The sequence below is a fragment of the Melanostigma gelatinosum genome (assembly GCF_949748355.1).
Source record: "Melanostigma gelatinosum genome assembly, chromosome: 5".
In the NCBI taxonomy this organism is placed as follows: Eukaryota; Metazoa; Chordata; class Actinopteri; order Perciformes; family Zoarcidae; genus Melanostigma; species Melanostigma gelatinosum.
The window spans coordinates 14,778,427-14,794,585 of record NC_136638.1 but is presented as its reverse complement, the minus strand read 5'-3'; the positions used below and the strand labels follow the sequence as shown (position 1 = coordinate 14,794,585).

Genomic DNA, 16,159 nt, shown 5'->3' with positions numbered 1-16,159 from the left:
TTATACAACCAATAATTATTTGCTTTTTGCTTTGACAGTGTCTTGGACAAAATTCTGTCACAAACGGGAAACGAGTTGAGCGTTGCATTCCTGTAACGTTGTCAGACTCATGACGGACAGTTAGACAAACCAATCATAAGCAAAGCAGCAGAACCAGAGACGCAAAAGCAGGCAGCTACATTACCCACAATGCAACTCCACCACCTGCAGTTCTGTCAGAGAGTTGGGCGTGTTATGCTAGTGCTATGTGGCTAATGTAGCCGTGAGCACAGATGCGCAGCGGGCTCGAGAGATCTGGAAAGCTCACTTCTTTCTAACTCCAAACACTCAAACTTGAAGTCTTCATCCCAACCAACCCTGACTCAAGTGACATCACATGAGGACCTTTCTCAGGCCTTTGCATAGCGCCCTCTCAAACCACAAATGATTTTGTCGCACTTTTTTCCACATATGCAGTAGTATTTCCCCTGACCTGTAACAGACTTTGATCTGTAAGATGTGTTCCCCTTTAAAGTAGGTAAATAACTCGGTGGTCACCCCCTCTACTGATGCCTCACAAGAGATGTGTGAGCGGTTTTTAAACTGTTTTACAAATGGAGTCAAGGACATTAGTCAAGAAATGCTTTGTCTGCCAAATCACTTTGTAAACTCTGTTTTTAAAGGTGCTATATAAATAGTTATTCTTTGTTAAGGACAGTCTATATATGTTGTGGGTAAGATAATCTCCTGTGAACAATGGCAGGTTATTTATGTGCTTTTTATACAGTCTGCCGTCCTCCCAACAAGACTTATGTCTACAGCCATGCTTACTGGTAAATGCTAATGTTAGCGTGCGAATATGCTGATGTTTAATGGTAACCACATTCACCATTTTAGTTTAGCACGTCAGTATACATTTGCTAAATAGCACAAACGCAAAGTACAGCTGAGGCTGCAGGAGAATGTCTAGTTTTGTTGGACATTTAGTGGTCAAAACATGACCTGATGATGGTGCTGCTAGACCAAAAGAGAAGTATTGTATTGTAACAATATATATATATATATATATATATATATATATATATATATATATATATATATATATATATAGTTATAGTGCTGGTTTCAGTAACATCGGTAAACGGCCCTGTAAGATGGGTCATCCTGCTGAGGTAACTCTCATCGGTTTGGGTGAGTGGGTCATTAAAAAAGAAGAAAACAACTTAAAGTGGGTCAAAAGTCATGGAAGGTAATTTAACCGAAGATGAGAACGTCAACATGTTTTGACAGTCAGACTGCCCCAGCTTTGGTTTCCGTTTTAAGAGAGACTGCAGTGTATTTGTATTTGACCAGAACTCTTAATTTACTGAATTACAATAAAAGGCAGCTTATCTTCTGTATTTCCTTATGGTCATCTAATCCCATGAAAAGCCTTGAAAAACTCACTCCAAAACCAACAATGAATGGATCCTATTAACAAGTATTGACTGTGTAGCCAAAGCCTAATATAGCTTATTCCACTCCAGTACGACATTGTTGTCCAACAACTATTAAAAACCCATCAGTGAGCACACCATTGCACTGGGAGACATGTTCTTTTAGTATAATGAATGCTTACATTGTAGTATATTTTTAGTCAATCCCACATACTGTATACTGTCCTGGAGCTGTAAATACCAACTACTCACCAAATGTGTCTCGATCCACTGCTGAAAATAGTCCCCAATGCCAAGCTAGTGGCCATTAAAGGCGACCATTTTGGTTTAGTCATCCAGACTTTTCATCTAGCGCCCATCATCAGGCCAAAATTTAAATTTGTACAATAATTTGTTTCGGCCCAAATACTTGTAAAACTAAGCCTCGGCTGTGCTTTGGTTGATTGCACTCGGCTGTTACCACTGATAGTTCACACTGATGGTTAACACCGTTAGCTCTGTCAGCACTGTTTAGGCTGTTAGCGTCATTAGCTGCTATCCGGCGTCCTCCATGTTAAGAGCTGTGTGCAGTCAATCTGTGAATCATAGATGTGCTCTGAATGTTCTAAGGAGCTCCTTTGAGATTTGAAAATTGAATTTAAATACAAATGAGCTTTGAGCTTCGTGCAACCGACACGGTAGAGGCGTCACAAGGCTAGTGAGAGATGGACTAACACATTGTTGGTCTTGTTGACAGTAATAAAACCATTGAATACATCAACTATAACCAGGAATATTATCAAAATGTCGTATTCATTTTCCCGTACCGTTCGTCCATAATATGTGATGCGGTACACACGAGCCGGCTGTGAAATAAACCCCGACAGGGAGACCAGGAAGGGTTTTTTCTTGCGATAATTACTCACTCGCCGCACAGTATCCCGCTTATTACACAGCCAAAGAAATGATTTATTTGACACAAAATAGTGATAAAATGTTTTTATTGCTTCTGCTAAAAAATGTTTCCTTACGCTGGGTACAGAGAGCAGCAGTCTGCCACAAAGAAACAACAGGCCGTAGAATGCTGTCATTGACCAATCAACATTGAGTATTCAACAAAGCCGTCGAATAAGGGAACACAATACTCGGTCAATGTTGTCCGTCTGTTGGTAATGCTACTCTTTCCTGGTGTCTGTCTGTCTGAGGGGGTCTAGAGGGTTTGCGGCGGTGAAGCTGAGACGCTGGAGTTGGTATGGCTCCGGCCCAGCGCTCCGTGATTAGCTCAAGGTTTTCCTCTCATTGCTTCACTCACTTGGCTCCAGTGGCTCTGACGTGAGCACGTGGTTGACAGGAAGAAAACGTTCAGCTATCTTGGAGATTTGCATCAGTCTGGCAATCTGAAGCCATTCTGCTGCTGTATCTGGTTTCCTAATGTGTGTGTGTGTGTGTGTGTGTGTGTGCTGAAGAGTCTAGTTTAACTGTGTGTGTTCTAGTAATATACAGTTATCATCAATTCCTTCACAGGTTGGCAGGGACATGAGTCTAAATGTCCGTTGCTGTATTAGCGTTCCGATTTTTGGCGGTTTGGTGTATGCAGCGTGCGCTCGCACAAACGCACACGTGCGTCGATGATGTTTCACATTAATGAGTCGACCTGGATGCCGAGTTCACAGTCGTTAATCAGAGGGCAGCAGCAGGGAAGTCTGAGTTTTTCCAATAACCGACTTTCCAGACAGACAGACAGACAGATGAGAGGACTGTGTCACTGTTTTGGAGACAAAGAGGTAGGAAAGAAATGGAGAGGAACGAATTGGTGTTATTGTTTATTTGCTTGTTTATGACTAAGACTGCAGGACACAAAGTCCAAATTGCTACCTGATCCACGTCTAACCCCACTTCTCCTCTTCCTCTGTAAGCTTCTTTTCGTCTAACCTCACGTCTGGAAGGCTCACAGGAGAGCCACACAGTAACGTGGCCAAAGTAGATTTAAAGGTCTGCAGTTGTCCAATTGCAGAGTTGTCTTTTGGTTGTGGCTGATGTTAGCCAGGTCGAGTTGTATCTTGGGGCTAGCTGTGCTGCGCTACATCACAACGGTGACCAGGGTGCGTGTGTCTGCCTGAAGTAGATTGTTCTGTGCAATATTTGGGGTTGACTGCTTTGTTGCGTCATAGCCATGGATAATAAGTCAGAACAGTTCCGATAGATTTCACACACACATAAACACACTCTCTCTCTCTCAGTCTGAGCCTTGACATATTGATAAGTGAGCGGCAGCCAGTAATAGAAACCTCCCTGGTTGACCATGTGTGTACCAGCTGTGGGAACCGGTGACCAAACGTCTCTGACACACACACACACACACACACACACACACACACACACACACACACACACACACACACACACACACACACATCCTCTGACCCAGGGAAGCGGGTTTCCTCGGCTGTGATCGCAGCTGGATCTGCCACAGGTCAGAAATATTTGGAAGGGGAAAAAGATGGCAACCATCAAAACAAAAACCTTGATTCTCTGCAATGTCCAATCAGCAGATAAACTGCAGAATTAAATGCCTGCGTCTCCGTCCAGACTCCGCTCGTCTGTGATCCAGGTTGCATGTCTGTGCGTAAGCCCTATTTCTCATTTCTCTCTATTTTACTGCCGTTATTCAGCAACCAACACCCCACAACTCTGACAGTGTGCTCAGAAGAACAGGGGTAGGAAAATACACAATGCTGAGTGGTGAATGTTAAGAGAGGCCAATGTGGTGTTGATTACCTTGTCAGCAATGAGGTTGGTGAGTTTACACAGCCACTCAAAGACTGGAGAGAGAAAGAAGGGCGAAAGATAGAGGGAGAGAAGAGAGGGACAGTGGAGGAGAGGAGTGAGGCCGTTAACTGCCTTTCCATACAAGGAGAGGTAGGGGGAGAAAAGAGGAGGGGGAGGAGAAAGCAAGAGGGAGTGAGAAAAAGAGAGGTAATATGAGGAGATACAATGAGAGAGAGAGAGAAGGGAGGAGGAGAGAAAGGAGATAAAGACAGAGGATAGAGGGATACAGGCTGATAAGGCTGCACCAGACAGCAGCGTACGGTGGAGCGGAAGAGAAGAAGTGAGTGGAGCTGGATCCTCTCTGAGATCCCAACAGTGTGATTCTGCTGCAGCTTCTCTCTCTGCCAATGACTGACTGACCCAACACAGGTAGGACACACACACACACACACACACACACACACACACACACACACACACACACTCCATTCATTCTCCGCACGGGGAGTCTGAGAGCACACAAGTGTGAATGCTTGTTTAGACATAGAAGATCCCGCACGCGCGTGTCTTTATCTGCGGGAGATGACATTTTTATTTGAGTAAAAGCATGCAGTGTTGGATGAAAATATTCCGATTCCTTATTTAAGTAACACCACATTGCAAAAGGATTCCATCACAAATAGAAGTGATGCAATGCAGTATACAATTTTAAAGCGTGTTATGTAACTATTGCCGGCAAAATATACACAACGCATTGAAAGTAAAAGTTACTGTGTATGCAGGGTGCAAACTTTCAGAGGGATGATTTATTACACTGTTAATACGGTGAATTATGTTATGGTATTAGGACTGATGCTTTGACATGGCAGCAACATTGTGCAGCAGAAGGAGACATATGAGTGGTTAACAGTGCATCAATATGTTTTTGTAGTGTGGAATCTAATTCTGTAAAGTAACCAGCACTTAAAGCCGTCAGTGTTGTCTGTAAAAAGTATCAACGTAAATTGTCATATAAATATATATTGCCACTGAATTCACACTTCGTCTTTATTGATATTTGCAGCTTTACATCGGCAGCCGCTTCACCTTTATAGGTGCAATCTCTATACGACATACAGGCATACCTGCTCCGTCCATCCTCCTGCACCGGGAAAAGTCCAGCTTCTGACCTCCTGTTGTGATGCATGCACGGCCAAGTGTGTCTATCTGTCTACGTATGCATGAAGATGAACATCATCGGCCCACAGGGGTGTGTTAAAGGCTCATTCAAAACAGAGTGATGCATTTCGTTTCTCAGCCTAGATCCACCACTTCTCCAACAAAAGATTTCTGAGGAAAATCTTCGGGAAAACACCAAATTACCTCACCGCCATCCCCTTGTTAAATATCAACATACCTCCCGCTGTGTGCACAAATCTGTGCTTGTGTATGTATATGAGCTGAGACAAATGTGTGTATTATCTCTGCATGAGTCTGCTGTAATTACACAGTGAAGGTGCCCATGCGGAGGCAGTGGCACCTCTCCTAGTTTTATTGTGTCTTGTGCCTAAAAAACTGCTGCGTGTGTCTGTCTATGTTGACTGATGAGAGCAGGTCTGTGTGGTGTGACTGCATACGTGTGTGAGTGTGTGAGAGAGTAAACTTTATGGCCACTGAAAATAAGTCTGTGCCTCTGTATGCGTCAATAAATGCCATACAATCTTTTATTATGTGTTTCCAGGAGCGCCAGCAGACATCAGCTGGTAGGTGTGTGTGCTGATGAAGTTCAGTGTGTCAGTGTGGGAATTCAAGAAATGTCTCTTTAGTGTGTTGTAGTGTCAGTGTGACAAGTTCAGAGGGATGGTCGAAGGGTCTACTGAACCAAACCCTGTGTAGATTGGGGTTATCTGATCAGCGGTTGTTTTGGCAACAGAAATCACATGGCTGCACTTATAGTATATCAGAAACCAATCATTTTGAGGAAGAAAGACCATGTTCAGTGTGCGCTGTGAATTGACAGTTGAAAACACTCGTCCATGTCTGGAATGTGTGTGTAAACAAGGTTCACTTTGCAACAGCCAGTAACAGGACTGACCTCATTTTCGATCCTAAAACGTCGTGAATGGAGCAGACAGGACAGCAGCAGTTGAAGATCACAAGCTGATGTGGAAAGCCTCCAGCTCCACGAGGTGAACTTCCATTAACCCAAGCACACAAAGCTGAAAAAAAGAAAGACCAGAAGAAAAAGAGTCACTTGTTTTGAACTAGTTGCATAATTAAGCATTTCAACATGGAGCTTTATCCGCCTCTTGCAGAGCAGCAAAGTTGACGCCAGTGAGATGATCCGATGACTGAGCAGTGAGCTCAAAGCTGGGCTCTGTATGTCTCTATACTGCAGGTATTTTTACGGTTGGCTGTTAAAACTGTGCAGTGGTCAATATGCATTTAATGGAGACAGGGAATTGATAAAACACTCAGTGACAGGCTGCAGTCAGAAAAGTGTCAGAGTTTTGCAGCTATATCGGCAGAGTAATAGTATCTGTCCTCTGGAAATAGACTTCAGGGACAATGTGCAGCTGGACATGAGTGTTATGTGTGTGTGTGTGCGCGCGCGAATGTGATGAGTGTGGGTGTGTGTTTGCGTGCGCATGTGTGTTATTTTGTCCCCAAATTTAACTGTCTGCATTCTGCAGCTGCCTGGGGGTTTAGTTATAGTGTAGTAACCCATGGAAACGCCACACAAGGCCGCAGCCGCCAAACACAATTCTCCCTTTCTGTGACACACAAACCGAGACATGCATCTGCAGTGTAATGTAATGTAATGTAATGTAGTCACAAACGTTTCCTCTTGAAGTTAAATACATTTGCCAAATGAAATAGGGAGATGGTGAAACACCCAAAGTATTTAGAAAGTGTACTCTCAGAACTGCACATTTGAGAGACACTCACTCCCATACATCACGTATTTATTCATGTGAATTTCTTTTTTTAAAGAAGAAATAAAACTGCCACCTCTTTGCCAAATTCCATGTATATTTTACAGCTCACATTTTGAATGCAGCCTTAAAAACTCTGGAATAAATGACGACGAAGCATTTGTTGCAGCACTTTCAAATATTCTCACACACAATAGAATCAGAATCAGAACCGTTTATTGCCAAGCAAGTTTTCACCTGCAAGGAATTTGTCGTGGCGGAAGGTGCATAACATTCAACAATAAACAATGACATTTAACTGTCAAAATAACATAAACTATCAAATAACATTGAACTATCAAAAACAGTCAGCACAGTGCAGGAAATAGAAACATATTTGAAATGTACAATAAGATATGTAACATCAACTCTGTTTGAGTTGTTGGAGAGCAGGGGAGGGATGACAATATGGGTGTGGAGGGTGAAGAGGAGTGTGAGATAAAAGGATGTGTGTTCAGAGGTTAGGGGAGCGGACGTCTGTCCTCAGAGATGTCATCCCTGGCCTAGAATAAAACAACAGCGATGCTATGGCAGACATTACATGAACTATTTTGCCGTGTAGCCATAGGTTGGCGGTGGACCAACACACACTCGACCCAGCCCATAATAATGGGTTCAATCAGCTGTTTTCTTAGATAAAATGTAATGATATGAGGGCAGTGCCGTGGAATTTCCCCCAAACTGATTTTCCACGATTGTCTGGGTTTGGTTTCCTAAATATTCATGTTAGGATCCTTTCATTTGGGTTACATGCCAAAGTGCTTCTGACGGCAGCTTTTGATGATAGAATATCCCATAATGTTTAATGGTATTAAAGAAAGCTCTTTCACAACCATTTTTCATTTCTCCATTTCTTTCAGATGATGTCATCAGAGCACCTGACCTGCAGTTGGCTGCAGCAGCTTCTCGTCGTACTTCTGAAGCTTTGTCTCACTTTTGCTGGGCCTTTGCCACCACTCAATGGGACAGACTGCACAGCCAAGGGTCCTGCTTCCTACATACTGGTCTTTACAGGTCACTGGAGCCCACAGGCATTCCCCAAGCAGTATCCACTGTTCCGGCCCCCTGCACAGTGGTCCAAGCTCATAGGTGAGAAAGACTGCCAGGGACAAAGAAGTCGGTGATGAAAAATAATCTGCTATTTCTTATGGAAACTTTTACCTCTAACACCTGGTAATCCATTTCATTTGAACCTTTATTTCAGACTTGACCTCACTTCGTCAAAATGTACCCATGCATTGTTTTTGTGTTCAAGAGGACACAAACCTGGGACAGAGATGGTGACCCCAGTGAGATGAAGGGACACTTAGCTTCAACTGAAGGCAGATGTTTGGCTACCCATCATGTGTCAGAGGTTTAGTTGCTCATTGTCGGCATCAACGTATGCACACAGACACATACACAGGGCTGAGTGCTGTTAATAGAGCAATAAGAGAGATCGTCTAAATGCTCCCAGATGCGTTTTTCTTCAACTTCTGTCTTCTGTCTTCATATTTCTCTATTTATTCAACTCAACTCTACACTCCTTCCCACATTTCTGCTGGTTTACCACAGTGTTGGCGGTAAACAGCGGAGTAGTGGTTTTTCGGGGGCTGGTGAAGGTGGGTGATGATAGTTGGGGTGTGATGGGGTCAGACCGCTTACCTCAGAGCCAGGAGGAGGAAAAGAAGAAGCAACTCAGAACCCTCGATTCTGCTTTTTTATCCCCAAGCCATGGAGCATGGGCTGGCTGGCAGATGTTTGTACATTTGTGTGCTTGTATGTGTGTGTGTGTGTGTGTGTGTGTGTGTGTGTGTGTGTGTGGGGGTGTGTGTGCTGGACTGCTCTTGTGCATCGCTGTCTGCGGCGGCCGTGGCTTTGTCTGGTTTCCCGTTCTCCCAATGGTGCCCTGCTGCCCTGCCAGAGGATGATGTGCCGCTTACTCCGTATCGAGACAGGCACCGGAGATTGTGATCACCCAAAATGGCTTTTAATGTGTGTCCCCTCCCCTCAAGGCATGGGAACAAAATGAGAAGAAAAACACAGGGGCCTCAATGGGCTGACAGACTGTTGGTAAGGGAGTTTGTCACAGCACAAGGAAAAGCATAACCTGTCGAGGGGTTTGGGGGCCTGCAATGGTTGTGTGTTGCTTAACTGTGGGGACCTGGGGGCGAGGGTCCAATGACAGAGGGAATGGAGTTTGTCATGGCCAAAAACAAAAATAAACGAAAGCAATTTAGGAAGAACGGAAAGTGGGCTTTAACTTTTTGGTGGGGCCTAAACGTGACGTGTTATCAGATTCCAAGGTCCTGATACTTGTGGGAAATTTGTTCGGATGGAAATGCAATTAAGTGCGTAAGTAATGGCAGTTTGGGGAGAAACAAGATAGTGTGTGAAGTGTGCTGGGCAGGTTGTGTGTGTGGCTCAGTGCAGTTTGTGTGTGTCAGGAGCGTTTAAGTGTAACTGCATGGTTGTGTATGTGTGCCTGTACGCAGCTCTGAAAAGTGAGGTAAGGCAGAACCATCAGAGCATTTTGTCAGCGTGTTTCTGGCTAACCTTACTCTGCCCTTACAACCACTGGCCCAGGCAAGTGGCTCTGTGGGTTTCAATATGGCGCACCAGAACCGGCGGTGCAAAGAGTTTAACCTTACTCCGTCTATTGATCCTCAACAGGTTTCACAGATAACCAGATCTAAATATGACAATGTGAAGCAAATGGCTCCGTTGGCCAGAAGGTTATGAAAAAGCATCGACAAGATCCTGACCTATCTCTTGGCAGCTCCCGTCTGTGATGTAAAACAAAGATGTAACTGTAACTGTGCGATAATGCCAAAGACATGCATGCTGGCAATTCCTTCAGAATTGTCTGTTTAATTGCAGGATGTAGGAGGCAGCCGTAGAAATACACACAGGCTCCACCGTGGAAATGATCTCACCGTCTGGCTGAGGCTCTGTGGTGCTTCATTGACATCGATATGCATTCCAGTGAGTAAGCATCTTACTCCTGTCTTCTCCTCGTTCTCCCTTTAGCGGTCAGCCATAATCGCCATTTTCGGCTGTGGGAGGATGGTGCTCCGGCTAGTGCAGGGGTGCAGAGCTTTGCTGAGGTCGGGGTGACGGTGGAGCTGATGAAGGCGGCCAAGGAGGCCAGGAAGAGACGCGCGGTCGGCGCCATGCACCGAACGGCCGGCATCCCTAACGGCATCGGGCACAGCTCCACGGAGTTGCTCATGCAGCCCCGGGGCTCCCTGGTAGGCACAAATAAAACTTAAGTTGAAGCAGTACTCACTCACAAAAGCTCTCACATGCTCAGACACAGTAAGTCACACAAAGTGTCTGACTACATCTACCGGTACTCAGTCATCTGGTGACCTGGCCTCCCCATGACGTCGTCCATCCGCTCTGACCAAACACACTTTTTTCCACTATCCAATCAGACTGTGTTTAGCCAAAGGACTGAAGCCCTGCAGCCACAAACACCCACATCCATCCTTCGCGGTCCGCACTCTGTCTGCTGCCCGTCCCACTGAACTCTGTGAGCTCAGGATGAGGGCCCTGGGATGAAGTTTAGCAAAAGGAACAGCGTGGCAATTTAGGGAACACTTTTATTCACTTTTTTTCAACCGACAGTGAGATGAAAAGATCGATACCACTCTCATCTGTGCGGTATCCATGAAGCTAGAGCTAGCTGCCGGTTTGCTGAGCTTAGCATTAAGACTGGAAACAGCCAGTATGGCTCTGTACGACGACAACAGAATCTGCCAACCAGCACCTCTAAAAATGACTAATTAACATGTTGTATCTTGATTGTTGAATTAAAATGACATTATGCCGCGTTATTATCTCTTGGCTGGGCACAGACACTTTCTGGGACCGGCTGAAGTCTCATATTTAAGGTTGAAAACATTGCTGATAAATGTGGACTGTTAAAGGCTCAATGTCCAACGATGGTACAAAGTTTATCCTGGCTGGGCTACAGGGTCCCACTGCTGCGGAATAACGACTGAGTTTGGGGGCAAAGGTCATGGTCAGCCTCGCTAAATATGATCCGAGGGCTTAAACAAAGGCCAAGGATTTGAGGTAGCCATGAGGTATGGCACTGCGGGAAAAATGGCCGTGGGGTAAAGGGGGTGCAGATGAAAGGCAGAAAGGCATGAAAGTCTGGTGACCTACATTTGTTTATTGGTTATTCCACTGCTTAAAAATCATAAACAACCCAGTCGGAGGGCATCTTTGGTAAGTACGTGTCATGGACAGCAGCTTTACAGCTTTTCATCTTGCTACTTGATGTCTCTGGCTGCTTTTAAATGGGTCCGTCTGTTTTTAGATCAGTGGACAGAGTACACAAATAAGCAGGTTGGGAGTATTGTGTGTGTGTGTGTGTGTGTTTTGAATGTGACAATGACGAATTATGCGAATGTGTTAACCGCTTCATCTGTTATTCTGCTTTTCTGTCCGTCTGTTTCGCTCTCTCTCTCTCTCCCTCCCTCTCTCTCGCGCACACTCTTATATAAATCTCATGCTTTTTGTCTTGCCCACAAACCAAAACATTCATACGCAATGCCCCAAAAATCCCAAACACATGATTCCTATCTCCAGATTCATGAGCCCTCTTCCATTTCTGTTAAATGTGTAATTCAAAACAGACAGATCCTGGCAAATAAGTGCCATTCAGCATCCAACTGCCATTACTCTTAAAGTATCTGTATCAGTGGCACCACAGAAAATGGGACAACAACAGCTGAGCATTGAAGTGCTAGCGCTGCTGGACTGTTGCATGTTTTTAAGGCCTCTCCAAGGCTCTGCAGAAGATTAGATGTGACGAAGAAAAAGTGAGAGGGATCATGGGAGCTTTGAGTGTCTGTCTTTGCTCTAGAGATACTTCCGGGCCTGTATATTGGAACCAACATGGACTGATCAAGCCACTGACGTGGGATACCCCTGAGGAGACATCCTTGCTGAGTGGCCCAATGGATATAGCAGGACGGGACTTCTTGGAAAAACCGCTGTTTGAAAGAAGCCTGAAAGGACAAGAGGAGGGAGGGATGTCAGAGGGGGGAAGAAAGGAAGGAAGGAAGGAAGGAGGGGGTCAGTGATGATTCTAAAAATCAACAGAGCTGCTTCTGATTTGGTTTCTTCTGCCGTGCGTCACGAGCAAGAAACAGACTCCATGTGTCATGCTGACACTACCTGCCTGCCTCCTGTCCCGAGTGGTCTTTTGCGCCTGGTGAACTGGTTTGAAGTTTGTTCCAGCACTCTTCTATCCAGCGCTCTCCGTTTGACTCCAGGCCACCCTTTCCCAGCTTTCCAAACTTTCCAAGCCCACCCATCCTACCCAGAGCCGCAAGTGAGGAGGCGTTTTTTTTTAAATGCGCTGTTTTCTGGGTTTCTGCCACCTCAGCGTGTGCTGACCCCCAGGCCACTTCCTGCATGAGGTCACTCGCTCTCAGGAAACATCCATCACAGAGGAGAGACAGGCTAACCCTGCACAGGAAACTGAGTGGGTGCATGTATGCGCACGCACGCACGCACGCACGCACACACAGTCTCTAGTGCCTGCATTTATAAGTTACACATTTTATAAATCCTGACATCATCAGTGTGTGTGTGTGTGTTTTATAGATTATTTTCTTTCCTTCAACTTAATCAATTTTACAAACAACATATATCAACAGACAGCGGCAGCGTAACACATTATACGGCGGTGAGGTAATCAAATTAAGGTAACACCACTTGATTGCTGTTTTTTTTACGATCTGGATTTTCCCCTTACTTCTCTACTTACCCAGAGGGCTGCAGTTAGACTTTTGAATGGAGCCAGAATATTAATCACAGCTGCGCTTTGATTGTTTGTTTTTCTTCTTGTGATTTAAGTATATCACAGCACTTCCTTTGTAGTTTCAATTGCAGTTACAATTTGACAAAGCAAATAAAGACAAGAAAACCAGATCAGCTCATCAGTGCAAAAACAATATTTACATAGAGGCACATATGAAACAATGTTGGAGAAAAGATATGAATATACTCATCAGAGTTCATTGCTCCTGGGTGTAAAATTAAAGAAAAAGAAAGAAAGTAAGTAAGTAGAGACCATCTTGTGATGGGATTACAGCAGCCGCGAAGCCAAATTGGGGCGAAGGCCGTTTAGTGGAGGGGCCAATGGCGCCCTCCCTACTTCCTGTCCGCTGCTTCTGGCGCCTTCACTTGGATCACGCCCATCTTTGAACTCAACTTCACTTTGATCCCAACTCCACACCTGTAAAATGTTCTGACTGCATTTGCACTGTTTTGACGCTGTCGTGGCTACAAAATCTGTCCACAGGGAGACAGAAATGTAAACACCTGGCAAAGTACTCAAAACTTCTTCCGTGGCAGTTCCTACTACTGTAGGTGTCTCCAGGACCTCCATTGGCCGTGATGATACACACACAGACTCACAAGATGAAAACAATAGCAGCTGGTATCCAGAATACCTGGTAACGAGCAGCTCTGTGAGGCTTTACTTTAGCAGTGGTGCTTGGAGCTAAATTTACGAGTCATCCATTGATTCATTTTAAACAAGAGTACATAATCTGTGTATTTCTTTCATCTAATTCTGCTTCTTCATTGCTCTGTCTGTTGTCTGTGTTCACTGGAAACGAAATGTTCCTCTTGGACAGTAAAGCTTGATCTAACTGCCTTCTCTCTCTCTCTCTCTGACCGACAGCTCTCCCTGATGGTGAAGATCATCCCCAGCCCCGACTGGTTTGTTGGTGTGGACAGAATAAACCTCTGCGAGGGCAGCCAGTGGAAACAGGAAGTGAACATTGACCTCCATCCTTACGATGCAGGGACAGACAGTGGATTCACGTTCTCTTCTCCTAACTTCCCCACAATCCCCCAAGAAAACATCACAAAGGTAATGTTCCAATGTTCCAAAGAACAAAAACCATCATCGGTTGATACATTGACTCAATTTAGTCCTCCGCTCCATGAGGCAAAGCAAGGTCCTCGTCTTGTACTTAAAATAGGTTCGCAGTGTGGGAATGGGTCGTACTTCTTAGCCGTCTGCACAAATGATGACTTGGCGGCCCCCATGCCTGACCTGAAGTGATTTGAGTAAAAAGGGCCTCTCTTACATAATGGAGCACAGATCCTTTGCCAGCATGTGCTTAAAGTGGGCTATTGTGGATTTGAACTTTTGTTGAGAACCCGCCGGCTCTCCTGCAGAAATTCGCCTGACTGTTCTTCGCTGCCTTATCCAGATCACATCCGAGATGCCGAACCATCCAGCCAACTCCTTCTACTATCCCCGTTTAAAGGAGCTTCCACCTATTGCCAGCATAAGGATCTCTCAACAGAGCAGATCATCTGACCGTCAAGTCCTTATGTCCAATCATATCCTGCCAAACTCGATCAATCCCCGGCGCTTCTCGGGTAAGTCCACAAGACTCCCTACATCCCTGGGACATGAACTTTCCCCCTGGAAGTTAATGATGATGGTTTTAAATGAATGGGCACAGACAAAAAGCAAACAAAAATGCTATTTCATTGATTTGTATTACATGAAAGTTATAATGTGATCTCACTTAAACAGCACAGCTTACACATACAAGCTAATACATGAACAGCTCTTATTTCTACAGAGATTTGTACTTCTTAACTCTTTGCCGTTCTCTCTTTACTCACATGTTCTGTACTTTTCTCACAAACTCTTTTTTTGTCGACTCAGCGACACCATTGGACTGTGAGGTGTCTTTCTGGTCCTCCTGGGGTTTGTGTCTCGGTCCCTGCTCCAGAGGTGGCGTCCGCCACCGCACACGTTACATCCTCTTGCGGCCGGCCAATGCCGGCGTCCCCTGCCCTGAGCTGGAGGAACAGTCTGAATGCGTACCGCACAGCTGTATGAGACTCCAGTGAACCCACAGGGTGCACAAGCACAGATACTGCCAGTGTTCAACACTGGGACTCACTGCTGGACTGAGAAATGTTGCTGCATCTTGAGCATCTCCTTGACAATGTAAAGGATTTTTGTGTTTGTCACGGTCAAATTGCGGGAATGAAAAAACCCGCTGCCTTCCCTGTGCAGCCAGTTAGCATCGGAGTGTACACTCCTCTGGATGTATTGTAATGACAATAGAGGGATATGGACGTCTGAGTGTAGCAGAACGTTGGGCAGTTAATTAATGCTTGAGATAACACTTTGAATGTGTTCAGATAAAGTGTGATTTTTATTGATTGTCCTGGACGTAGAAGAGAAAAATTGAGGGGAAGATGAATGAGAAATGTGTCCCCTCAAAGACCAGTTTGAGACTTCCCATGCATTCAATCTGTACACTGATATTAGTATCGTGCACACTTTTACAGGCACAGAGGGATTCGTTTACATAGAGAACCTATACATGCTTGGCACATGCAGCTCTTTCAAAATAACCTTGCGGTCCGATTTATAAATATCACCTTTCACGAGAAATAACAGACTGGAGGCTTTGACCTGGCGGCCTATTTTATAATGAGATGCTCTTTTAGAAAGCTTTTTATAAAAAGAAAATATTTGTATTGTTATTATCTCTTTTGATCTTTTGATGTGTAGATTTTGTAGATACTGATGATGTATCTTATCTTGTATAACTCATGAATAAATAAGGTGTGTTTTTCAAATAGAAAGCCTCTGCGTTACTTTGTTCCCCTGCAGGACTTTTCAGTTGAAAATGTTATGATGTAAAGGCTTCATTTGAAACTCTTGTGAGACAAAAGAAGATTCTTCATTTGCACGGTTCCAGTAATACATTGTGAAGTAAATTTATTTTTGTATGCCAGAGCATATCATTTGACCAGTATTGACACTTCTTTATTCGTGTCCAAAGAACTCACAGCCTCGTATTGACCAAAATAGAAGTCACGGTCCTACATATTTATAGGTTACAATTATATTCATTCCACAATATCACTTAAACGTTGATGAGTCGGTGCTTCGTGGTCCCGGTGCTACTTTCTTTGTGGTAGCCTGTTTAGATGATTCATAAATGAATGAATGTTCTTCTGATAGGGATGATAATCATTCACTCTGGCAGAACATCCCTT

At 44.5% G+C, this 16,159-nt stretch overlaps 1 protein-coding gene across 3 annotated transcripts; it reads left to right on the top strand.

Annotated features, from left to right (window-relative positions):
- Positions 1-4,415: 4,415 nt before the first annotated feature.
- spon2a (spondin 2a, extracellular matrix protein) lies at positions 4,416-15,736 on the top strand. 3 transcript variants are annotated; one of them, XM_079268994.1, is made up of 6 exons: positions 4,416-4,592; positions 7,978-8,206; positions 10,127-10,347; positions 13,803-13,994; positions 14,341-14,512; positions 14,808-15,736. In XM_079268994.1, the coding sequence occupies exons 2-6, from the start codon at positions 7,978-7,980 to the stop codon at positions 14,993-14,995; spliced, it is 1,002 nt and encodes a 333-aa protein (XP_079125120.1). In that variant the 5' UTR covers positions 4,416-4,592; the 3' UTR covers positions 14,996-15,736. The 3 variants fall into 3 exon arrangements, with proteins under 3 accessions (XP_079125120.1, XP_079125119.1, XP_079125121.1); XM_079268993.1 differs by lacking the exon at positions 4,416-4,592 and adding an exon at positions 5,264-5,359; XM_079268995.1 differs by lacking the exon at positions 4,416-4,592 and adding an exon at positions 5,537-5,589.
- Positions 15,737-16,159: the final 423 nt, after the last annotated feature.

What these genes read in the sequence shown, in the direction of transcription:
- spon2a (XM_079268993.1), top strand. An exon ending in ACAGTGGTCCAAGCTCATAG is followed by an intron (nt 8,207 to 10,126) that starts GTGAGAAAGACT and finishes TTCTCCCTTTAG; the next exon opens with CGGTCAGCCATAATCGCCAT. An exon ending in CCCAAGAAAACATCACAAAG is followed by an intron (nt 13,995 to 14,340) that starts GTAATGTTCCAA and finishes TGCCTTATCCAG; the next exon opens with ATCACATCCGAGATGCCGAA.